Source organism: Nicotiana sylvestris, chromosome 8 (genome assembly GCF_000393655.2).
Source record: "Nicotiana sylvestris chromosome 8, ASM39365v2, whole genome shotgun sequence".
Taxonomy (NCBI): domain Eukaryota; kingdom Viridiplantae; phylum Streptophyta; class Magnoliopsida; order Solanales; family Solanaceae; genus Nicotiana; species Nicotiana sylvestris.
The window spans coordinates 199,185,403-199,211,498 of NC_091064.1; the positions used below are offsets into that span (position 1 = coordinate 199,185,403).

Consider the following 26,096-nt stretch of genomic DNA (forward strand, 5'->3'; position numbering starts at 1 on the left):
TAGAGATACTACACAAAGAAATATTGAACTAAGATAAAACTTACACAAAAATACAATAGAAGAGGGGAAGAAGAATGCCATCCCTGGGTGAGTGGAGAGTTAGAAGGATGGGAGTTGGGGAAGATGGGTGGGAATGTGGTAGAAGAAGAAAGGAAAGGATTGTTGGGTTAGGGTTAGAGAGAGAGAATTTGGGAGAGTGAGGGGGTTGAGCGGGTGGGTTAGATATTAGTAGGGGTTAAAAAAAATTATAAAATAAAAGAAGAATAAAAGAAGAATAAAAGAAGAATAAAAAAAACTTACCTGGTTCGAACTCACCGCGGTTGACCGCGGTCCCACCATGGCAGCGGTATGTTAAACAAGTCGAGGCAGAATATATGCCTTTCACCGCGGTCCTACCGCGGTCGCGGTGGATAGAGCGACTGGGAGGCAGAATACTCGTCCTTGACCGCGGTCGCGGTGCGATATTTTTTTTATTCATAGGAAGTTACAGAAGAAAACAAAAACAACAACATTCATGGGTTGCCTCCCATGCAGCGCCTGATTTAACGTCGTGGCACGACGCAGGCTAGGATCATCACTTCTCATTCGCGTACTAGGGCTCTTCCAACGTTATTATCTCTTTATCCCCTTTCTCATATTCCATTCTAAGGTAATGTTTCAGCCTTTGCCCATTCACTGTGAACTTATTCGTCCCATCTTCTGATTCAATCTCAACAGCTCCACTTGAGAATATTTGCACCACTCTGAAGGGTCCTGACCATCGGGACTTCAACTTACCCGGAAACAATCTCAATCTTGAGTTGTATAACAACACTAGCTCTCTGGATTTGAATTTTTGGTCCACTATGTGCTTGTCATGCATTAGTTTCATCCGTTCTTTATATAATCTAGCACTCTCGAATGCCTGGAACTTGAATTTTTCTAGCTCATGTAACCTAGTGACTCTGTTAGTGCCTGTTGTCTCCATGTCCAAGTTCAACTGCCGTAATGCCTAAAGTGCTTTATGCTCGATCTCTACCGGAAGGTGGCATTCCTTTCCAAACACCAACTTGTACGGTGACATACCAATTGGAGTTTTGAAGGCTGTGCGGTATGCCCACAATGCATCATCCAGCTTCTTTGCCCAATCGGTCCTTGTTGCATTCACTGTTGTTGTAAGGACACTTTTAATCTCTCTGTTGGACACTTCAACTTACCCGCTCGATTGTGGGTGGTACGGAGTGGTCACTTTATGGCGAACTCCATACTTTTCCAATAGTTGTGCGAACGCTCTATTGCAGAAATGGATTCCGCCATCACTAAGTATAGCTTTCGGGGTGCCAAAACGTGTGAAAATGTTCTTCTTTAGAAAGCCTGTTACCCCTTTAGCATCATTGGTTGGGAGAGCCACTACTTCGACCCACTTGGAGACGTAGTCAACTACTACCAATATGTACTTGTTACCATACGAGCTGACAAATGGCCCCATGAATTCGATCCCCCACATGTCAAAAACCTCCACCTCTTGAATTATGGTTATTGGCATCTCGTGTCGACGAGATATGTTGCATGTCCTTTGGCATTCATCGCAACTTTTGACCCAAGCATGGGCATCCTTGAATAGAGTTGGCCAATACAAGCCCGACTCCAACACCTTAGTTGCTGTCCGAATTCCTCCAAAGTGTCCACAATATGGTGAAGCATGGCAAGCCTGCAAAACAAAATGTTGATCTTTCTCGGGGATACACCGCCGGATCATGTTATCTACACATATTTTAAACAGTATAGGTTCATCCTAATAATAAGACCGACAATCACGAAATAACTTTTTCTTTTGAATTGAGGAGAGTTCATAAGGTACAAAACCACTTGCTAAATAATTAGCAATATCAGCATACCACGGTGTTGTTGTTGTTGTTGTTTAGCATACCACGATGCCTCCTCCATTGTCATTGCTAGTAACTGTTCATCGGGGAATGTCTCTGTTATATCCTCAACCTCTACCTTCTTTTCACCTCCTTCCAACCTTGAGAGGTGGTCAACTACTTGGTTCTCTGTCCCTTTTCTGTCACGGATCTCCAGAACAAGTTCTTGTAACAAAAGAACCCAGCGAATCAAGCGTTGCTTTGACTCCTTCTTTTCTATCAGGTACCTAATTGCTGCATGGTTAGTGCAAATAATAACTTTCGAGCCAATCAAGTATGACCTGAATTTGTCGAATGCAAAAACGACAGCCAACATCTCCTTTTCCGTCACGGTGTAATTGAGTTATGCACCGTTTAGCGTTCTGCTTGCATAGTAAATCGGGTGCATCAGTTTATCCTTTCGCTGCCCCAAGACCACTCTTATAGCATTGTCACTCGCGTCGCACATGAGCTCGAACGGTTGCTCCCAGTTGGGTCAACAATGATTGGTGCAGTCGCCAATCTCTTCTTCATCTCTTCAAATGTCAACCTGCAATCATTAGAAAAACACAAAGGGGTGATCCTTTTCAAGGAGTTTTCATAAAGGGTTAGCAATCTTAGAGAAATCTTTTATGAATCGTCTGTAGAACCCGGCGTGCCCAAGGAAATTTCTCACTGCCTTAACTGAAGTAGGCGGTGTCAACTTCTCAATCGCGTCAACCTTAGCATGGTCAATCTCGATTCCCTTACTGGACACTCGATGCCCCAAGACTATCCCTTCCTGTACCATAAAATGGCACTTTTTCCAGTTCAACACTAAATTTGTCTCCACACATCTCCTGAGCACTCTTCTTAAGTTGTGAAAACAGTCCTCGAATGAATCCCTCACCATAGAGAAATCATCCATAAATACCTCCATAATGTCCTCCACCATGTCCGTAAAAATGGCTAACATACACCATTGAAATGTCGTCGGTGCATTGCAAAGCCCAAAAGGCATTCTCCGAAAGGCAAAAATGCCATACAGACAGGTGAATGATGTTTTCTCTCTGTCTTCGGGGGCTATTGAGATCTGATTGTACCCTGAATATCCATTCAAGAAACAAAAGTGAGATCGCCCGGCCAGCCTATCTAATGTTTGGTCAATGAATGGCAGGGGGAAATGGTCCTTCTGGGTGGCTGTGTTCAATTTTTGGTAATCCATGCAAATCCGCCATCCCGTGACTGTACGAGTCGAGATCAACTCATTATTCTCATTTTGTACGACTGTCATTCCTGCCTTTTTCGGCACACACTGAACAGGGCTGACCCAATTACTGTCAGAGATGGGGAAGATGATACCCGGATCTAACCATTTGATCACTTCTTTCTTCACCACCTCTTTCATATTTGTGTTTAGCCTTCGTTGATGTTCTCTGGAAGGTTTGTACCTTTCTTCCAAGAGAATCTTGTGCATACAAAATCTGGGTTGATATAGTCCAATAATGGTAGTCTTACATTCTTGTAGGAGTTGCTCTACCTACACATCTAGCAAATCGGATGATATAATAACAAGCAATGTAGAATCAGGCCCTAAGAAAACGTACCTGAGGTGAGCTGGGAGCGTTTGAGCTCCAGTTTGGATGGTTCCTCTACTGATAATTTTGCTGGTGGTGTAGCCCTTTTTTTCTAACTCAAGGGACTCGAACTGAGGTTCCCTCTTACAGAATCCTTGGCCTTCGAGTTCCATGACCCACTCAGCCAACCCTTCACCATCCATCTCCTATAAATTTTTCAGGCAAGCCTTCAATGGATCTTTAGCAATCGGGGTCACATCATCTTCGTGCAGGATCACATATGCTGCCTCCACTAGGGAGCAATTAGCATATTCACTGGGTCTACTCATGGATTGTTGAACGTTGAATATGACTTTTTCATCGTTCAACCGCATTTTTAATTCCCCAATTTCACAATCGATCAGTGCTCTCCCAGTGGCTAAGAATGGCCTCCCTAAAATGATCGGTATCTCTTCATCTACCTGGCAATCCAGAATAACAAAGTCTGCAGGGAACACAAACTTCCCCACTTGTACCAACACATCATCAAGAATCCCTGTCGGCCTTTTAACCGTGCGGTCAGCCAGTTGCAAAAGCATCAAAGTCGGTCTAGCTCTGCCAATGCCTAGTTTGGTATATATGGCCAGTGGCATCAAGTTTATGTTGGCTCCTAAGTCACATAATGCCTTTGTAAAGGCATAACTCCCAATAGTGCATGGAATAGTAAAGCTACATAGGTTAGACATCTTTTGAGCCATGGGTCTTGTCACTATTGCACTGCATGTCTGTGTCAGAGTTACTGTGGATAGGTCCTGGAAATCAAACTTTCATGACATTAGGTCCTTCATCATCTTTGCGTAGCCTGGAATCTCTCTCAAAGCATCCATAAGAGGAATATTCAATTGAATTTGACGCAGCATCTCCATGAATTTCCTGTATTGATCTTCCTTCTTTTGTTTTACCAGTCTTTAAGGGAATGGTGCATGTATCACCCTTTGTGCACTGTTTGATGGCTCCTCTCCATTGGGGTTCTGTGGCACAAGAGGTACCACCTGTTCTGTAGCTTGTTCACTCTCTTTAGTTTTACCCTTATCATCATGAACCTGTTCAACCACCACTTCAGTAAGTTCTGTTGATTCATCTACCTCCAATGGAACTGGAGTGGCTGGCGTAGTCTCTTTGCTGGCTTGTGCAACTTCCTGCTCCCTATCAAAATCTCTCCCATTCCGGAGACTTACTGCCATCAGCTGATTCGGGTTTTGCTCCTTGGGGTTAATGTTCGTGTCTGCTGGCAATGTTCCCTGAGGGTAGTTGTTTAAGGCCATAGACAGCTGCCCCAACTGATTTTCAATGTTCTTTATTGCTGAGTCATGCACTGCCAACTTTTCCTGCATCTTACCATTTGTTCCAATAAGTTGTTGAAGCATACCCCTGATCTCTACCATGTTGTTATCTTGTTGCTAAGGAGGTGGTTGATATGTCAACTGTTGCTGGTTCTGCTGTGGATAGCCTTGTTGTCTCTGATATGTCACCATTTACCCTTGGGGTTGCATACCTCCAGGTTGTGGCATGTGTTGGTCTGTATTGCTGATTTGGTGTCGGTCTCCACTGTTGTCCTCCTTGTCTCTGACCCCCAAAGTTGTTGACATAATTCATATCTTCTCTTAACCCTTGGTTGCCACCTTCTTCACTCCATGAACACACATAAGACTGATTAACGCAGGGGGTACACAGTCCTCCATTTGTCATGTCGACAATATGTACTTGCTTTGTACCCATCTCATCAATCTTCTTTGTCAATATACTCATCTGAGTCATGAGTGTGGCTATGCTCTCTGCATGCAAATTATTTGGGTCAAGAGGAACTGAATGCACTATTGGTGCCAGTGTTGTACCTCTCGTCATCCACCTCGAATTCTGAGACATCTTGTCAAGAAGGATTTTGCACTTGGTGAATGTCTTACTCAAAAATGCACCCCCAGCTGAAGCATCTACATTGGCCTTTAGATTGTCAGCTAACCCCATGTAGAATCTCTAGTCGAGCATCTGGTCTGGAATACCATGGTGGGGACACTTCACTAGCATCCCTTTGAATCTTTCCCAAGGTCTTAGTAGGCTGCTACTTGTACTGCAGTATCTCATCAATCTATCTTGTAGTCTTATTGGGCCGGTAAAACTTATTCAGGAACTGCTTGACTAATTCCTCCCAGATGATAATGGAATTTATTGGGAGCGAATTCAGCCAAGTCTAAGCTTCCCCAGTCACAGAGAACGGGAACAGTAACAGCTTGATAGCTTCTGTGGTCATATTTGGCTGTCTTTGGGTCATACAAATCGATAGAAAAAGTTTCAAGTGTTGTTGAGGGTCTTCAATATGTGACCCGGAGAACAATCCCTTATTCTGTAGAAGATGCAGCATGTTGTTGGTGATCTGGAATGTCTCCGCTTGTATTGGGGGCACAGCTATGGCAGTGGCCAGGTTGTCAGTTGTCGGTTGTGCCTAATCATAAAGTGCAGCTTCTGGTACAAGAGGTGCCACCACTCTGACGTTTGGGTCAGTTAGCTCATCACTAATGTTTCCGTTGACGTTGTCTACGTCACCCATGTCAATTTCAAGTTGGTGTGTTATTGTGATTGTTGGGTCTTCTTGTTGGCACGGTTCAATGCCCTGAATGTTTTCTCGGGGTCTGAGAGTCCTTCAAGCAGTTCTCCGGTCCTCGAAGAATTTCTAGGCATACACCTGAATCCCACAAGAGTTCAAACGTGAGAATTGCAATGAAAAAATATTGTTTAACACCTTTGAAAATTGATCTAGACTAATAATTCTAGCACTACTTCTAAGTTGTAATAAATAATACCGTTAGTTCTCCGACAACGACGCCAAAATTTGATCATGCCCAACTATGCCTTCTAAAAGACAAAGCGGCCGTTGCAAATATAATCCGATTTTAAGTCCGGAGTCGAATCCTCAGGGAACTAACCTATCTATTACAACTCTTCGCAATGCTATTATCAACTCAAACTATTTCCAGATGCAAGATTTTTATCAATAAAGGTTGGATTTTTGTTTAACTACTTCAACTGATATTAAAAATAATAATATCCTAAATCAAAGATAATTCAATGGTAAAAAGGTCTAGGGCATTGATTTCCCCAATTGCTAGTTTAGGTCTTAACTCTTTTGCTATAATCTTGTCGTAATACTCTATGAGGATTATGAGCTATGAGTTATCGTAATTATCTCTCGATCAACTACGATAATTTACTAGAGCATTCTCTCGAACTACTCTAGCTGAAAATTTGTGCAGCTCTGAATTATCCCACCAAAGTTTCGTTATCTCTAACCCCACTTTTAAGTTCAAGTAATGAATCTCTTCAATTACCCAAAAGTGGTGTTGTTCAACAACAGTCTAACCTAATATTCTTTCTCAAGCAACATAAGGCAATTAGATACAATTAATCAAGGGCCCATTCAATTAATCACCATACAAAACGTAGTTGAACAATCATATAATAAATCCGGCTCGATTATAACAAAGTTGAGTCAAAACTTCATCCAACAATTGGTTCCATCAACCCTAGATCAATTGTTTAGCTACTCATAACAAATCAAGATAAAACTACAAAATTGTTCATAATGTGTAATTGTAAGAAATAAAAGGAGATAGAAAAATTCTAATGTTTGGTTGATCTTCTCACACTTGTTCTTGCCTCCAAAATAGTCTAAAAATAAGCTTGATACTTTCTTCGGCAAGCTTCTTGAGTTTATAAGGGTTTGGAATAAGTTTTTCCTGAGTTACACTTTGGTTCCACAAGTTCTGGGCACTGCACAGTTCACCGCGGTGAGAGACAAACATTCTACCTGTGTTTGTGGCCTGCCGAGGTCCCACTGCGGTCCACCGCGGTCGCGGTGGATTCAAATCCAGTCCCCTTTTTGCTTCTTTCCGCTCAGGTGCTTCTTGCTTGGATGGTTTCTTCACAGTATTGACTCCAAAACACTCCATAGTTCTTCCTAACTTGGATCAGTCCCTGCGAAGCAAAAGAACACCAATTTGAGCATTTTGTTATCAATTAGCCTATAAAACAACAATAAAGCATGGTATAATTAGGGTATAAATATCGTCTATGTAGCCTAATATTAGGAATCAAACACATATTGCGGTATCTAAAATGGACTACCGATATGGGCATATTTTATGGCAATAATTGCAGTCCCGATCTTGTTGCTTATGTTGATGCTGGGTATTTATCTGACCCACACAAGGCTCAATCTCAAACGGGTTATGTGTTTACCTATGGAGACACTGTCATATCTTGGCGATCGACTAAGCAATCAATTGTGGGTACCTCATATAATCATTTTGAGATAATTGTTATTCATGAAGCAAGTCGAGAGTGTGTGTAGTTGAGGTCTATAATACATCTTATTCGAGACAAATGTGGTCTAAAATGTGACAAACTACCCACGATTTTGTATGAAGACAATGCAGCATATATAGCCCAATTGAAGGGAGGATCCATAAAAGGAGATAGGACAAAGCACATTTCACCAAAGTTATTTTTCACACATGATCTTCAAAAGAATGGTGATATTAATGTGCAACAAATTCGTTCAAGTGATAATATGGCTGATTTGTTCACAAAATCTCTACCGACGTCAACCTTCAAGAAGCTAGTACACAAGATTGGGATGTGAAGGCTCAAGCATGTGAAATGATGCTCTCATCAGGGGGAGTTTAATATGCATTGCACTCTTTTTCCTTTACAAGGTTTTGTCCCACTGGTTTTCCTTGCAAGGTTTTTAACGAGGCAACCAAAAGGCGTATTGTTAGATATGTATACTCTTTTTCCTTTTCTAGGATTTTTTTCTTATTGGATTTTATTTTAGTTAAGGTTTTAACGAGGCACATTTCTTATTGGGTAGACATTCAAGGGGAAGTGTTATGAATAGAATTGTAATTAGAGTGAATGTCTATCTTTTAGAGAGTTTTACTTTGTGGCTAAGTCATTTTTCCCCTATAAATAGAGGGGTCTTACCCCATTGTAAATCATCCCAAAATTCAATAAGAATTACTCTATCTTTCTCTACAATATTGTTCTTCTACTTTTATTGTTTTATTACCGTTGGCTTGAATTATATATTTACAGAGTTCAAGTATCCGATACTGTCAGTTGTACAGTTCGAGCTTTGTGAGACCAAGGATTTAAAAATTTATCTTTTTAGAGATGTGCCAAATAAAATATCTAGCAATTGAAGTTAATACTTCATCTTTGGTAGATCGATAGCCTTGAATCTAGAGAACTATACGCACTAGCATATATGCCACAAGTCCACAACAGCAGGGCACCATTTGCTTCTTACTCCCTCCGTTTTATTTTATGTGGTGACGTTTGATCATGTACAACATTTAGGAAAGAAAAAAAAAATTAAAACTTGTGTGAGAACCGAATCATCATTTTATTCAAAGCTTATATGGTTGTAAATTACATAAATTTGAACATAATATAACAACAAATAGAGTTTGATCTAGTGAAGCTAATTAAACCCATCCTTTGCATACTTGCTAAGTACAACTTTCCTCTGCAATTTAAGACGATCATAGCCAAGTAACCATCTTAAACCAGGAACATACTCCATTGATCCTAGAAACCTTGCATATATAATCACAATAGAAGATGAAATCACAGCATATGCAGCAACTTTCCCCGGCGGAAATATAGCTAACAATGAAATCATGTAACTCAACATCATGAAAACCAAAGACAATTGTAACGGCAAACTATACCTACTAGTTTGTACCAAGAAAATAATCAACCCAACTGAAATTACAAAACATATCGTATTCGTATACATTATGGGGTTGAAGTATTTCTTCGGCAAAACCACCGTCCCAGGACGATCACCGCTGCTCGCGGTGGTTGTTGTGCTGCCGTCGCTTTGTGTTACGCCGCCAGGTGGGCTGAGCAAGGCTTGATAGGTAGCTGTTGCAATGAGTATAGCTACAACTAGCAGAGCATTTCGTACGTCATTTGATAAACCTTTTCTTAGATTAACGTCGTATTTTACGAATTTTTCGGTGATTGTCTCTTTTGATCCAAGAAAATCTGATAAAAGAACGTCTTTTTTCAGTGAAGAGGTAGTTGAAGCACCAGCAGAACGTAAAACTCTCTTCATTTCTCTGCTTTGTTCGTCTGGAAGTCCTATTGCTATGTCAAGAGCTGTCATTCCTTGTGTATTCTTTTCGTTTATATTTTTCATGTTCTTGATTAACAACTTAACTATCTGCAAAATGACAAAAATAATTAGAATTAATAGTATTGCTTCTAAACCTACGATCTAATCCAAAAAGGGAAAAGGATAAATTTTGCGCTTGTATTATTCGAAATTGAGCAAATTTCCCTTCGTTAAATTTTTGGTTTAATATCGCCTCCCCCATTAGGAAACAACCTCGTCTTTTGCCCTTGTCCCTAATGGAGTTCTAACGTCAGGGTAATTTAAATTCACAGTCAGAAGTTGAAGGATAAATTTGAACATTTTCTCATAAAAATTTTGGACATGTGGAGTCCACTCATTTCATACTGTAAATAACAAGGGCAAATATGAGATAATTTGCTAACGATAAAGATATGAATGGACCAAGAACGTAAAATTAAGCAATTTCAAATAGTAAGGACAAATTTGAACATTTTCCCTTCCAAAAAAGTAGTTAGAAAAATAAGAGCACAAACCTGAAGCTGATTTGTGGACACGGCAATATGAAGAACAGTATCACCATTTTCATCTTTCAACTTAAGAATCTCTCTGTTGTTTGTCCTTTGGAGCCATCCTAGTAAAACTAGAACACAATTTAACTTGCTGTTTTTGACAGCAACATGTAAAGCAGTCTCGCCACGAATTGTCACATCCTTGCTTGATGCAGGACAAGCATAGAGAAATTCCCCTAAAAGATCCATATTTTCTGTTTCTGCTACATAATGTAAAGGAGTAATTCTTTCTCTTCCTCTAACACGAATGAGTTCGGGATCATGCTTGATGAGTCGTTTCGCGGTCTCAACATGTCCTTTTTTCAGAGCTGAGTGCAAGGGGCTTAGACCTTCAGAGTTTAGCTTTCTACCAAATGAAGGCTTTAAGCTCAGGATTTCAATGGCTAATTGAGTTTGTCCAGCTGATGCAGCAATGTGTAATGGAGTATCCACAAATGGGATCTCATCGATTCTTTCAAGATCCGGATTTAGCAAGTAGAAGTCATCAATATCTCCTGCTTCACAAACATCGGTCAGTATTTGATCCATGTTGAGTTATTAACCGATGAAGTTACTTGTAAGTAGTAACGTTTGTTTTAGCCTTGTAGAAACAAAATTTGAAGAAAAATAGAGTGCTAATAATAGATGAACTGCATTGACTTTGTGTTGCTTTATGCTCTCTTGTTCTTCCAATGAGAATTTATTGAACAATAAAAAAAGGGGAAGTTCCCGCGTATGATAGTGAAAAGCTTGCTGGTTTTATTCATTCTGTCCAGCAAACAAATAAGTATTTTATATGAAAATGGACTGGTGGTATTAGTTTATTCAAAGTCAATTTGGTTGTTGGTTGCGTGTTCGATTCCGCGTATAACAAAAGAAATGCCTGGAAAATAATGAAATCAACATCAATATTTATGAATTATATGCACAGCTACCAAAATAGAAATAGAATAAGATAACAAATGTAAGAAATTGTCAAGGGGCCATTGCCTCTATACTTTGCTATATATGAAAATATCAAAAGGGTCTATTCTAAAGGGCTAATCACAGCAAATTTAAGTTCCAATGGATGCAGCTGAGAAGCTAGCGGAGGCTGCTCGCATGAATAATATTGATGTGTTGTATGAGCTTCTATGTTCAGATCCATTTCTACTGGAAAGCTTTGAACAGGTACAATTTATCGATACGCCTCTGCATATAGCAGCCTCAGAAGGTTGTACACACTTTGCTATTGAAATAATGAGCTTAAAACCTTCATTTTGTGGGAGACTCAACACCAACGGATTTAGCCCCCTTGACTTGGCTTTGCGCAACGGACACAGGGAGACTGTGTCAAGGCTGGTTCAATTTGACCCCGACCTTATCCGAGTGCAAGGAAAGGAAAGAATTACACCTTTGCATTATGTTGCAGAAACAGATGACGTAGAATTTTTGGCCGAATTTTTACTAGCTTGTCCTGCATCTATCGAGGACTTGACCATTCGCGATGAAACTGCAGTTCATACTGCTGTGAAAAATAGCAATGAAAGAGCATTCAAAGTCCTCTTGGGATGGCTTCAGCGGACTGAAAATTTGGATATATTGGACTGGAAAGACGAAGCCGGGAATACAGTTCTGCATATTGCAGCTTCTACAAATCAACCCCAGGCATGCTTTCTTGATAAATTTCTATACTGTTAACTTTTCATTTGAAAATTAGCAAACAAATTTGTAATCCTAGAATGGATATTTACACAGGTGGCTAGACGTTTGATCAAAAGAGTATACACACTTAATGAAGTTAACGTAGAAGGCTTGACAGCATACGATATTGCCTTAAGACTACCAACGGAGTCGAGCAGAGAAATTAAGAAAGTTTTGCAAAAGGCAGGAGTTTGCAGATCTTCATTACTTCCCTCAGTTTGTAGCAAGGCGCAATTTTTCAGTTCAAAAGAATACATGTCTCAGAAAATAGTAAAGCTCCACGCTTTTCTACATAAGGGTTTATCAGAAGATACGCGCAATGTGCTTCTAGTGGTTGCAGTTCTAATTGCAACAGCTTCTTATCAAGCTGTATTGAGTCCTCCAGGAGGACTTTATTCCAATGATAATGGAAAATCACAAGGTGGTTTAAGCAATGGACAAGTACAAATGCCGACTAATTATCTGAATTTGTTCCTCATTTTCAACTCCTTGGCCTTTGCTTTGTCTGTTGGAATGATGGTGTTATTCATTCAGGATAGTTTGGGTGGCGCGCTGCTAGATCTGGCGCTACTTTTTCTAATGTTTAGCTATTTCCTATCCATGTTTTCAATTTCAGGGAATACTAAAACTGGTTTAATGAGTGCAGGTGGCGCGTTAGCTATTATTTCTTCGCTTTTCTTGTTTTTCTTGATAATAATGCCAAAGATGTGGGTGGATGCGCCAGGAATGATGCTACTCGATTGTTTGACACGCCGGGAAACTGTTTCTGATCGAATGCAGTATCGTCTGGTAGCTAAGAAGTATTCATCATTAGTTGGTCATAAGTGTAAAGGGATCCATTGTAATGATAATATTGGAATTTTGCACAATCTTGCCTTTTTCAGCGAATGATGTTGTATGAGATGGAAGTCCTGCATTAATGTAATGTCTTTTCTTGTCAAGAAGGAATTTGTTTTTCTTTGTTTTCCAACTTACACAATAACCATTTGAGCAAGAAAAACACGAACATCAGCATATACAAACATGTTTTGGAAGTTTTGTTTTGCAGAATAACAAGACGACCACTATAGTGGATCGTCTTAGACAGCTAATCCAAAAAATCTAAGTGTTTAAACACATGCTATCTTAAACAATTAAATGTTCTCAAATATCTTGAAAGGAACTTAATTCGGATAACTTACTATGTTTTTCGGATAACTTGTGCTGTGGATAGACTATTATCATACCTTAGCTAAGTAATGTATTTGCCACAGAAACAAGTGCATAGACTATTATCTCTATAGTGATCACTTCCTTTGTTCTTTAAGGGTAGCCACTCTAGTGATAGTGCTAAAGATAGGATCGGTTCCATTATTAATGATGATGAAGCTGCTGTCATTACTTGTTGAAGATGGCAGCATATGAAAATTAGCTATGGCAATGAGGACGGCTACCACTAGGAGAGCATTTAGTGTGCAAATGATGCAAATGTAGAAAGTGCAGTCGCTTCTAAAGCTCCATTTTTAGGCAAAAGTTTGATAATTCTTTCATCAACTTGTCCTGGAAGTGTCTCTGCAATATCAAGTGTTGTGAGACCTTTTGAGTCTTTCATGTTAATGTCGCTTTGTAGGTTGTTTGGTGCGTGTATAAAGTCCCACACTAAAAGCAAAAAAGAAAAAGAAACTACTCATGAGATGTTTGCTGTGAGGCCTTTTGAAAGAAAAAAAATACGGAATTAGCCCAAAACAGATAGTATCACAGTATGTTAAAATTAACTTTGACTTGTTTTAGCCCAATAACTCGTATCTGAGTCAATGATTTGGCCATCCAAGTACGGAGATGGAGTAGTGATGGTGTGAGGTCCAACTTAGTACTGCTCAAACCTTGAGGGAGGCACTAGCCCTTGAATGGTGACTGGTCTTGTGGAACTTAGGTCAATGGAAAGAGTATTGGGTGTGTGTGAATAAAGTTAAATGCTTTTGAAGGTGGTTTGAGAAAAACTGTCAGAGCTCATACCATGTTAAGGGTATTTTTTGGTTGCTTTTAACTTAAGTATCATCAATCCTATAATACGATTAAAAACACAATTCAATTGATTGATCACATATATAATTATCATCAACTGTATCAACAACAAATCAGAAAAGAAGCTAAATGTAGAAATAGTTATTATCTAATCATAACCTTCAATTTTTTGTTTCAAATAGTACTCCTTGTCCTAAAAGAATGAGAAATTTTTCAAGTGTCGAACTATTACTTTCAAGGTCATTTTCGTCAATAGCTTAGGTATTTTGTGAGGATTATCTTTATATTCGAGAATACCCATATACTCTGGGACAGATTTATATAGAGGAGAGGGATTGGTACGCCACCCGCACGCTCGAATACAATATACATGTATATAGTACTATCTTGCAGAAAAGGACTATATATTTAATGAGTGGACCTAGGAGTGTTCATAAAAATTCGAAAATCTGAACCAAACCGAAAACCAAAACAAACCGATAAAAAAAACTAATACTTTTTGGTTTGATTTGGTTTTGGTTTTGAAATTTAAAAACCGATCAAATTTGGTTTGATTTTGATTTTAATTAAAAAAATTCGAACCAAACCGAATATAGGAGTAGCTATTTTAAATTTTATATATATATATATATATATATATATATATATATATATATATATATATATATATACAAAGTTTTAAAATTTTTATAGTAGATATTAATCGTTTGAACTTTTAGTACAATTCTTTACCTTTACATTCTAGTTTAATTGGTAATTTTCTTTTGTTAAGTGTAAGAATCTATTTCATGTTAAAAATAATATATTTTTAATTGAGTCCTTAAATTATTCATCACTATTTAATTCAATTATCATCAATATATCTTGGTAAATAATAGATTTTTCAAAGGGCAATTGATTTGATAGTGTTACGTTGAAAATGTGATCGCCGAAATATGTGTTTGGTAACCGACAAATAACCGAAAAAATCGAAAAACCGACATAAACCGAATCGAGAAAAAATCGACTTAATTGGTTTAGTTTGGTTCTAATATTTGAAAAACTGACTTACTTGGTTTGGTTTCTTTTTAGGGAAAAACCGTTCCAAACCGAACCATGAACACCCCTAAGTGGACCCCTAAGTAACAAAATGGCGAGGGTGACCCTCCTTTCCAACTAGCACGTGCAGATCGAGACTCATTGATGGCCAGTCAATAACCCTTTTCCTCTTGGCCCTACTTTCCTTTTTCCATTTCTTTTTTCAGTTCTTCTCTTTTTCTTAATTTCTTTAATTTTCTTCATCTTTGTATTTATTCTTTTTGTACAACCTAATTTTTATCTTTTGAATTATATATTGGGAAAATGCATAAGTACCTCTGATCTATACCCGAAATTTCAACTACCCACTCTATCTTTGCGGGGTTGTTATTACTCTTAAACTATTTTAAAGTAGAATTATTTGCACCCTTAAAGCTGACGTGGCAGAGTGTGTCCATTTCACTCTCCCGGGGAAAGTGAGAAGCAAGAAAAAACTATTTTCAGATTTTTCTTTTTGCTTTTTTACCTTTTTTCTTACTTTTTTTTCCTTTTCCTTTTTCTTTGTCTTTTTCTTTTACTTATTTTTTCGTTTCTTCTCTAATTCCGGCGGATATTCATTCACCGACGACTTTGTCTAATCGTTTTTCTATTTTTCTTTTCCTCTTTCTATCATTTTCACACACAAATTAAACTCTCAAAAAGATCTATTAATAAGCAAAGCAAAATACACTCACATTTGGGGGTGGGGGGGAATTCATCATCGGAAAATCTTCCCACACCGGAAAAAATTCTTCTCAGCTTATATTCGTTTTTCTTTCTTTTGCTCTTCCTCCCACACATAAATTAATCTTTCAAGAATTTTATATATATTATAAAGCAAAATACACTCAGATCGGGATACAAATCTGTAGCTGAAAAAAAAAATTCGCCGGAAAAATGGTATCCTTGAAATTCCGACGACCACCATTTTATGTCACCGGTGACCAATATAAAAAGAAAGAGAACGAAATAACAAAAAAAAAGAATAATATGAAATAAGAAAAAAAGATTTTTTTTAAAAAAAAGAAGAAAGAATAAAAAAAGTATTAAATATACACGTGGCAACGCGTGTAGTTCACTACTTGCTAAGAGTTTGGTTGTCTAGTTTTAGGGTGATATTTATTCCATTTTAAAAAAGTTTAGGGGGGTAATAGGGTTCCCGCAAAGATAAAGTGTGTAGTTAGAATTCCGGATATAGGTCAGGGGGTACTTATGCATTTTCCCTTATATATTTGCTTCCGTTTATTTTCTAGATCTCAAAATTAATTCTTATTTGAATATGATTTTAATCATTTTTCTTTTTAACCATCTAATGTTATTTTTTCCCTTGATTTCACATAAAGGAACAAACATCTTCAGTTTGGTTATCATGTATTTAATTATGCACCAATAAGCTTGTAATGAAAATAATTTAAAAGATTAATCCAAACCGAATTAAGTCAAGAAAGAGCGAACCAACCAAATATATACTCTAATTCAATCTTCTTGATAGTGGTAGATTTATATTAAAAATAGCCTCTTACAGAAATATAGGACAAGATTGCGTAGAATAGACCCGTGTAGTCCGGCCCTTCCTCGGACCCCGCTCATAGAAGCAGCTTAGTGCACCAGCAGACCCGTGTAGTCCGGCCCTTCCTCAGCCCCGCTCATATACTATGATCTAGATATAGTAATACTATGATCTACTAATAATTCAAAGTCTTAATTAATTTGTTTAAGGCCAAATACATCGACAACCCATTAAAGTTGTCTACACTTTTCACTTAGACACTTTATCATGTTCCATTTAAACACTTTAACTAGACTTTTACTGTGTCATTTAGACACAATATGCTGACATGACAAAGCAAGTGTCTCTCACATTTTTCAAACGCGTGAAAATGATCTGAAAAACAAACATTTCATACTTCGGAAATGAATATTTTTGCCGAAATTCTTTTCTGGTGGATCTTCCAAAAACACTTCAGATCTGAAAGCTTTGCGATGAGACCAAATGGGTCGTAGGTGAATTTTGTCGGCACAAATTTATTCCGGCGAGGCAAATATCGAGTATGTGCTTAACTTGTTTGGTCCACTCGATAAACAAACTAACACCCAGAATTTTGTTCCTATTGCAGCAAATTAACAAGAAAACTTTTGAATACTCAAAGGTTGCTTTTATTTGATTGGCCATTAAGAAGAAGGTATTTTTGGTTTCTCTTATGCTGTGATGTGCGGGGTTTTGCGTAAAGATTCGATGCCGACAGATGGTGATCAGCGACAGCGGCCATGGCGTTGTCATCTTCTCTTTGCCCCATTTTACACAGATCTATGCCTCAAGGATTTTCAATAAATGATGGCCGCCCCTCTCTGCCATGTCCATGATTTTTTCATTACTAAAACCAGCAATGCTTTAAAAAAAGAAGAATAATGAAAGGGAAAATATTGAACCATCTCAGCAACACTCCTTTATCTTTGAAAAAGGGGCTATTATGCTCTTTCTTTTTCTGCTCATGCTGTAACAATAGCTGATTTTCTTCACCAATTTTTTTTCTCCAGTCATTTTAGTTTCAGAACTCTCAGTAGTTTTAACCTAGAAAGGAAGAATGAAGAAAAAGAAGATAAAAAACCTAAATTTCTGGAGAAGAAGAAAGAGCTAGAAAAACGATGGACGGAAATTGATTTTTCCGGCAAGGAGGAATCATTAGGGAAGATGACAATAGTGGGGTGGGGTTCTCGTTTTAATTTTTTTTTTTTAAATTTGATTAAGTTAAATCCACATGTCCTTGGCTTATTCGATATTGTGGTGTGTGAATTACGCATAACTTTTGTGTCTGGCTATTTACAAATTTTGTGTAAACGACACAGTAAAGGCCTTGTTAAAGTATTCAAATAGAAATTAAGATAAAGTGTCTAAATGAAAAGTATGGACAACTTTATGCCACCCGGTCTCTGATTGGTTAAACCTTTTGAGGTATCTACACCTGTTGGGGACTCGGTGATAGCTAAGCAAGTATATAGGGGTTAAAATTTAATTTAAGTTGACTTCGGTCAATATTTTGGATAGACGGACCTGGACCCATGATATGACGGTCCCGGAGGGTCCGTAGGAAAATATGGGACTTGGGCGTATGCCCATGTTAGAAATTAAAAGAAATTTTTTGTTAAGAATATGTATATATGTTATCATTATTTCCGTGATAAGGTGTTTTAAGGATGGGATTTCAAGGTTTAAAGAATGTCTCCATAATTGAATGATAGGTAAAAGAGGTTGTTGAAAGGTGGTGATTTGGTTTGGCAGAGTGTAGTTCAATTTATTGGTTTAATTCCAAGGAGATTATGCGATGACTACGCGACCTGCATATTGATTATGCGATCGCATAATTGGCCGCATAAGTGACCTCAATATTAACCATCAAACTGCCTCACTCTGCGGCGACTATGCGGTCCGCATAGCTATTATGCGACCGTATTATGGACCGCAGAAACGCGCTCTTCTAAAAAATATTATTCCTTAACTTTTTAATGCACCTATCGATCCAAAGGGTCCGAACCGTGGCGAGCTTGCTCGCCGCGAAGAAATTTACGAATTTCTAACACATATTCCTAACTTGGCACCACGAGATCTCGGGTTTTGAGCAAAACTTTTCACGGGGCCTTACACATTAACTTGGTTAACAACAAGGAGGTAGTCACACTTGACTTGCTCACCTCAACCCCCAGGCTTTTTGGCCAGTTCTAGACCTGCAATCATAGCCTTTTATACCATCTGAGGAAGGCGAACGTAGTAACCGATGCCCTCCGTCGTAGATCTATGGGTAGCCTGTCGTATTTACAGCCATAAAAGAGGGGAATAACCCATCTCCAGGAACCGCAGATGCGGTATATTTTCTGCAGAAGTAGTACCACACCTGCGGGTAAAGGGCCGCAGTTGCGGATTTTGGCCTTTAGGTGGGAAGTAGCAGATGCGACATTGTCTTGGTCCCCTAGATTAACTGCTTCTGTGTCATTTAGGTTAGGTTTGGGTTTTTCTTCAAAATGACTTAATTCTTTACTAATTTCCTCATAAGCTTCATCATTGTTACAATCCACCCCATCATCACACTCGATTTCTTGTAGTTTGGCATTTATTCCTGTTGGGGAGAGATATCTTGTAGCCGGGCTATACGAACTATACAAACACTAAAATAAATAAGTGAATAAAATATAAAAGTCGAAAATAATACCAAAATCTCGTCGTTGAAAATACATGGGATCTTTCACCCGTTTCTTTCAATCTTTTTTTCTTTATTATGATTTTTCTCTTTAATATAATACTCCTAAATTTGAATGGAGTTGAAAGTGTAAAACTTTATTAACAAAATAAACTCTTACAAAGCGGACGAAACTTTCCTAATTTGAATTGAAATGTGTAGAAATTCCAGAATTAAAAAATTAAAATTCTAAATTTATGGGAGGCGACATCGCTCGGGGCGTCTGATGGCTTTTGGCAACAGAAAGGCTAAACATCGTGCAAGTAGCGCCGTAAGGTGTCGTGCGCATGGGGCGAAGCTTAGTAAGTTGCCGATTGCCATCGGTTGTTGCGGGCAACATCGTGAGGCGACATCGCTCGTGGCGGCTGATGGCTTTTGGCAATAGAACGGCAAAGCGTCGTGCAAGTAGCGCCACAAGGTGCCATGCCTTCCGCCTTGGGACCGGATGGATCCGTCGTGGAATCGCCTAATATTTGTCCCGGACATCAAATACGGCCTAAGAAATAATTTCCACCCACCCGAAATGACCACATTATATTCTTTGGCATTTTTTGGTTGAGGTCCCGGCGGCCTCAGGTGAGTTTCGAGTGGTCAATAGAATTACAACTTAAGTCAAGTTTCACACTACTCAAGTAACATTTTCACACCTATTCCCTGTGGGATTCGACCCCAACCTTATTGGGTTATTATATTTGACACTGACCGCCTTACACTATTTATCTAAAGTGTAATTTGAGCAGACGAAGAGTGGGCAAAGAAAAGGAAAAATGAGGGTTGAAAGTTACCTCGACCATTGCCGGATTTATATGCAACTTTCATCAGGCCAAGGTACGCCGAAGAAGAAGATGATGAGGTTTTCACAGCTGAGTAAATCGAGGAGATATGTGGGGCGATGAGAGAGATGCTCTACGAGGTCCACATGGTTCAACCAGGTGAAGGCACAAGCACTGCTGAGATGATGTACGTGGGGCCGAACGCCAAACTTCAAAACTGGGAGGCCACGCCATTCCCGACTAGACGAAACCAAATCAGAATAAATTTTTAAATACATATTTTTACAGTCGATTTTGTTCGATTACTTTTTACCTAAAACCAAAATCAAACCACATTTGGTCGATTTTTAAAATGTAAAATCAAAACCAAATCAAACGAAAATATTGTCAGTTTTTTGTGTCGATTTGATTTGGACTTTCGATTTTAAGGGCCCGTTTGGCCATAAAAAAAGAATCCTTTTTTTTTCAAAAAGTTTTTCACTTTTTTTTTTTGTAGAATCAGTGTTTGACAATGAAAATTTTAAATTTTACTTTAAAGCATACAAAAAAATGGGAGCAAATGGGGTCCTGGTCATTGTGATTCGCGTTCGTGTTGTGGAGGTCGTGTTCGCGATGGTTTGGGAAGCGGAAACTTCGCGTTCGCGAGTTGGAGGTCGCGTTCGTGTAAGAGAAATTCTCGTCAATGAGTTTTTTTGTGCGGACCGCACTGGTTTTGTGCGGATCGTTGTCGATTTTGTGCAGTCCGCGGAGGTGGAAATCTGTGAGGTACTCTATAAATACTGACTTAAATACTATATCAAATTTGTACCAGACTCCGAAACCAAAATACAGGCCTGATACCAACGAGATTACACACTATTCCATTTCTAAAATTCCTTATATTTTCCAACAAAGAGTTTTCTTCAAAAATTTATTTCTCGGGCTAGAGACCTCGGAATTCGATTCCGGGCATACGCCCAAGTCCCATATTTTACTACGGACGATCTCGCGGGTCCCCGGTACGTAGCCCCCTCCTCGACTCGAGTTGTCCGCTCGGGTACACGGTCTAGAACAAATACCCAGGTTATAAACCTAGTATAACGAAACCCAGTCCGGTCCCGGATCCCTACAGCCTCACCAAACGGCGTCGTTTAGTGCCAGTCAAATCTGGACCTTTGATTTAAACAAATCTAACGGTCCAATGCAACCCTTAATTAAACCAAACGACGCCGTGTAGGATATGCAATCTGAATTTTAGCCCCGATGCTTCATCCTCCTACACCTTCGCGAACGCGGCAACCTTACGTGAACGCGATGAACAAAATGCCTTGGACGCCAATTTGCTCTACGCGACCCCGACCCCAACACTAAACCAAACGATACCGTATTTGATTAATTCCTTGATCCTAGCCGTTGATCTTAATTGATCTAATGGCCGGGATTAAATCCCTCACGTTGTATATATTCCTAAATCCTACCCCGCCCCCTAAACCAAACCCCCCTACCTCTTCGTCTCTGAGATTCAGAGACCAAACAGATCCCCCGCCTATTGCCACCGTGCACCGCCCACCGAAAATCACCTCACGGCGGTTGCGGTGGTCCAAACGACCCCATCTTTTCACCACTGATTCCCCACGCCCTCCTCTTTCCAAATCTACCCTCCATTGTCCTCGAATCATCACCGTCTGCTTCGAATATCAGATCGAAGAATCAGTCAAAAACCCTAGTTCGTCCAATGACCCCCAAATTAACACCCCTAGAACATCTAACCACCCCCAATCCAAATCCAGTACCCGTTTGCTTCGAAACCAAACGGTATTACTATCTTTAGGTTTAACCCTTTTTGCGCTGTCAATGTATTTGGCCTTTGATTAACACCTATTTGTTTGAATTTAGGAAATGCATGTTCACATAATATTTGTTTTTGGGATATTTCATATATAAATTGACTAGACATCTGAATTATACGCTCAATGAATTTTTTATATTTAATTTTACACATTAATAATGTAATATTTTTTTTAATTCTATTAGTGTGATTTGATTCAAATTTCTTAACATTGTAAACGTGCTTGTGGATCTCCATTGGACCGGAAGGCACGGGCTAGCCAGTTTTCGGACTGGTAATTGAAAAATAGCCAGCATTTGCAAAGTCATTAAAAAATAGCCATTATTTTGCTGTAACTCGGAAAGTTCCAACATAATATACTGGAGATTGGTGTACTTGTATATGAACTTCCAGCATAATACACTGGAGATTGGAGCACATATGTATGAACTTCCAGCATATTATGCTGGAATATTTTTCGGATTTGAATAGTGTTTTCGTTCAAATCTATATTTACATGAAAAATGGCTAAATTTCAATTACTTTTGAAATTGTGGCTATTTTTCAATTATCACTTGTAAATCTGGCTATTTTAAAATTGTTCTTAAGTTGCAATGGATGCAGCTGAGAAACTGGCGCGGGTAATATTGATGTATTATATGAGCTTCTATGTTCAAATCCATTTCTACTGGGAAGCTTTGAATAGGTACAATTTATCGATACGCCTCTACATGTAGCAGCCTCAGAAGGGTGTACACACTTAGCTATTGAAATAATGAGCTTAAAACCTTCATTATGTGGGAAACTCAATACCAATGGATTTAGCCCGTCTGTCTTGGCTTTGCGCAACGGACACAGAGAGACTGTGACAAGGCTGGTTCAGTTTAGCCCCGACCTCATTCGCGTGCAATTAGGAAGGGAAGAAACAGATGATATAGAATTTTTGGCCGAATTTTTACTAGCTTGCCCTACATCTATCGAGGACTTGACCATTTGCGATGAAACTGCAGTTCATATTGTTGTGAAAAATAGCAATGAAAGAACATTCAAAGTCCTCTTGGGATGGCTTCAGCAGACTGAAAAGTTGGATATTTTGGACCGGAAAGATGACGTTGGAAATACAGTTCTGCATATTGCAGCCTCTATAAACCAAATGCATGCTTTCTTGATAAATTTCTGTACTTTTAACTTATTTGAATATTAGCAGAAGATAAATTTGTAATACTAGAATGAATATTTGTACAGGTGGTTAGCCGTTTGATCAAAAGACTTTACACACTTAATGAAGTTAACGCAGAAGGCTTGACAGCATATATACGACATTGCATTAAGACTACCAATGGAGTCGAGCAGAGAAATTAAGAAAGTTTTGCAAAAGGCAGGAGTTTGCAGATCTTCATTACTTCCCTCAGTTTGTAGCAAGGCGCAATTTTTCAGTTCAAAAGAATACATGTCTCAAAAAATAATAAAGCTCAGAAGACACGCGCAATGTGCTTTTAGTGGTTGCAGTTCTAATTGCCACAGCTTCTTATCAAGTTGTATTGAGTCCTCCAGGAGGACTTTATTCCAATGATAATGGAAAATTACAAGGTGGTTTAAGCAATGGACAAGTACAAATGCCGACTAATTATCTGAATTTGTTCCTCATTTTCAACTCCTTGGCCTTTGCATTGTCTGTTGGAATGATGGTGTTATTCATTAAGGAGAGTTTAGGTGGCGCACTGCTAGATTTGGCGCTGCTTTTTCTAATGTTGAGTTAATTCGTATCCATGTTTTCAATTTCAGGGAATGCTCAAACTGGTTTAATGAGTGCATGTGGGCGTTAGCTATTATTTCTTCGCTTTTCTTGTTTTTCTTGATAATAATGCCAAAGGTGTGGGTGTATACGCCAGGAATGATGCTACTCGATTGTTTGATAGGCCGGAAAACTGTTTCTGATCGAATGCAGTATCGTCTGGTGACTAAGAAGTATTCATCGCTAATTGGTCATAAGTGTAAAGGGATCCATTGTAATGATAATATTGGAATTTTGCACAATCTTGCTTTTTTTTTTTAGCGAATGATGTTGTAATTTGTATGAGATGGAAGTCCTATATTAATATCATGTCTTTTTTCAACAAGAATGATTTTTTTTTGGGTTCATTTTCCAACCCACACAAGAGCCATTTGATCAAGTAAAACAAGATCATTATCTACTCCCTCTGTTGCATTTTTGTGCGACAATATTTCTTAATCACTAGGGGTAGTTTGGTGTAGACAATTAAAATTTTGTCAAATTTAAATCCATAAGAAGTTTGGATTTTACCACAAATTAAATATATATTGGTCCAATTAAGTAACATGGACTGGTATAATTGGGTTTGTTATTTAAATTCAATTAAATTGATTTAAATAAAGGTCCAATATATTATTGGGCTAGCCCGTCAATTGGTCTTCTATCAAATGGGTCGGCCCATAAGCCTCAAGCTCAATGATCCACTAGGGTTTTCTTGAAGATTACTCCACCCCACACCGATATAAAGGGGTCAAAGGAGAAGGCTAAGGGACAAGCAACTACGTAGAAAGAAAGGCTAAAGAAGCTCTGAAGAATAGCATCAAGGTCTCCATCCATATCTGCAATCGTCGTTTGTGGTCAAATTCCAAAGGCGAACTCAAGTCATAGGCGGACAGCTTCAAATCGTCCGTTCATGATAACCCAACACCAAATCCTGGTTCGTGACGACCTTCAAATTGTTCGTGACGTACTACAAATCTGAAATCCGTCAAGTTCAAGATCAAGCTTTCAAGCTCTTGAACCATCATCCGTGAGGAGAAGAATCAGAGGACTACATCTCTTTAGATTTAGAGATATTTTAGAGATTGTAACCCCATCACTTGAAATTGAATATAATATTTGTCGCTATATTTCTTGTCTTGATTATTATTTTTCAAGAGCGAAATTTAGTTGTTACAAATTTTGGCACGCCCAGTGGGACGATCTCTACCTCTCATCTCTTCTCTTTGAAGTTCAAGAACACCAAGATGGACATAACGAAGGTCAATCCCAAATTCAACGTTACTGAGGATGTTGACTCCAAAACCGGATAGGAAGTTGCCATGGAGATTGTTGGCCAAATCAAAAGAAGCAAAACCGAAATACAAGGACAACAAGTGCTTGAAGTTCCGTCTACAAATCATGTTTTCGGTTCATCTTCTCCGAAAGAAGTGAGATCCTCATCGTACATGCTAGAAGAAGGGGATTACATCGTTGAGGTGGTCGAACGAACTTTGGCGCGATTTAGCCTTTCAAAAGAATTCCACCGATATTCCCACAATCCCTTCATGCAGAAAGATGATGACGTCTTGAGCATCGAATTTGCTCCAATATCTCCTCATGTCACTCCAAAATCTGCTTTCTATCCAAGTGATGATCCATATCATTCTTCGTCATTTGCGGCAGTCATGCAAACAATGATGGTTGAAGCTTCTACCATAGAAGAACAACTTGCAAATTTGACAAAAGCTGTTGAAGGCCTGACAAAGTACATGAAAGATCAAGATAATAAACTTTCCAAGTTGATGAATAAGGTAAACAGTATGCCAAAGGAAGAATCAATCCAAGCACCTATGAAACTTCCAGAAATTCAAGAGAAAGGAGAGTTCTATGCAAAGCTAATAATAATGACCAAAGAGCTCCAAGTCTCTTTTGATGCGCAGATTCATGTTGAGCAATTGATGGACTTCATCATAGGGGCCATCAAGGATAAAATTGAGCCTTCGCCTAAATCTTTCCTTACATATGGAAAGCCGTACACCCAAAGGATTGATAACTTGAAGATGCCAAGTGGATATCAACCCCCTAAGCTTCAACAATTTGACGGTAAAGGGAATCCCAAGAAACATGTTGCACACTTCGTCTAGACATGCAATGATGCTGGAACTTATGATGATCACCTTGTCAAGCAGTTTGTTCGATCTCTCAAAGGAAATGCTTTCGATTGGTATACAGATCTTGAACCTGGTTCCATTGATAGTTGGGAGCAACTCGAGCAAAAATTCCTCAATAATTTCTATACCACGAGGCGCATTGTGAGTATGATTGAACTTACAAATTCCCGCCAATGGAAGGAGGAGCCAGTTATTGAATTCATCAATCGCTGGAGGAGTTTAAGCCTCAACTGCAAAGACCGTCTTAGCAAAACTTCTGGCATCGAAATGTGCATCCAAGGTATGCATTGGGGCCTTCGCTACATATTGCAAGGAATAAATCCTAAAACTTTTGAAGATTTGGCCACACATGCTCATGATGTGGAATTAAGTATGGCCACAAGTGGATACCAAAGGTTTCCTGGCTTTGAGCCTCGTGATGAAATAAAAGCAGACAATGCTGAGAATGGGGG

At 38.9% G+C, this 26,096-nt stretch overlaps 3 protein-coding genes across 3 annotated transcripts; 1 reads left to right on the forward strand and 2 right to left on the reverse strand.

The window, feature by feature from the left end:
• Positions 1–3,645: 3,645 nt before the first annotated feature.
• On the reverse strand, positions 3,646–4,863 carry LOC104247533 (uncharacterized). Its single transcript, XM_009803573.1, has 2 exons — positions 4,411–4,863; positions 3,646–4,230 (listed from the first exon to the last, which is right to left on the reverse strand). The coding sequence occupies exons 1-2, from the start codon at positions 4,861–4,863 to the stop codon at positions 3,646–3,648; spliced, it is 1,038 nt and encodes a 345-aa protein (XP_009801875.1).
• A 4,000-nt stretch (positions 4,864–8,863) lies between these two features.
• On the reverse strand, positions 8,864–10,875 carry LOC104247528 (ankyrin repeat-containing protein BDA1-like). The gene is made up of 2 exons (XM_009803569.2): positions 10,148–10,875; positions 8,864–9,701 (listed from the first exon to the last, which is right to left on the reverse strand). The coding sequence occupies exons 1-2, from the start codon at positions 10,709–10,711 to the stop codon at positions 8,955–8,957; spliced, it is 1,311 nt and encodes a 436-aa protein (XP_009801871.1). The 5' UTR covers positions 10,712–10,875; the 3' UTR covers positions 8,864–8,954.
• Positions 10,876–11,120: 245 nt separating this feature from the next.
• Positions 11,121–12,803, forward strand: LOC104247534 (ankyrin repeat-containing protein BDA1-like). Its single transcript, XM_009803574.2, has 2 exons — positions 11,121–11,809; positions 11,900–12,803. Exons 1-2 carry the CDS (start codon positions 11,228–11,230, stop codon positions 12,734–12,736), a joined length of 1,419 nt encoding a protein of 472 aa, XP_009801876.2. The 5' UTR covers positions 11,121–11,227; the 3' UTR covers positions 12,737–12,803.
• Positions 12,804–26,096: the final 13,293 nt, after the last annotated feature.

Excerpts from the sequence above, each read along its gene's own strand:
- LOC104247533 (XM_009803573.1), bottom strand. The coding sequence starts at position 4,863 with ATGGTAGAGATCAGGGGTATGCTTCAACAACTTATTGGAACAAATGGT. Across the intron at positions 4,231-4,410 it reads CATCAAACAGTGCACAAAGG|GACCTATCCACAGTAACTCT; the intron begins GTGATACATGCA and ends TTTGATTTCCAG.
- LOC104247528 (XM_009803569.2), bottom strand. The coding sequence starts at position 10,711 with ATGGATCAAATACTGACCGATGTTTGTGAAGCAGGAGATATTGATGAC. Across the intron at positions 9,702-10,147 it reads TGTCCACAAATCAGCTTCAG|ATAGTTAAGTTGTTAATCAA; the intron begins GTTTGTGCTCTT and ends GTCATTTTGCAG.
- LOC104247534 (XM_009803574.2), top strand. The coding sequence starts at position 11,228 with ATGGATGCAGCTGAGAAGCTAGCGGAGGCTGCTCGCATGAATAATATT. Across the intron at positions 11,810-11,899 it reads CTTCTACAAATCAACCCCAG|GTGGCTAGACGTTTGATCAA; the intron begins GCATGCTTTCTT and ends ATATTTACACAG.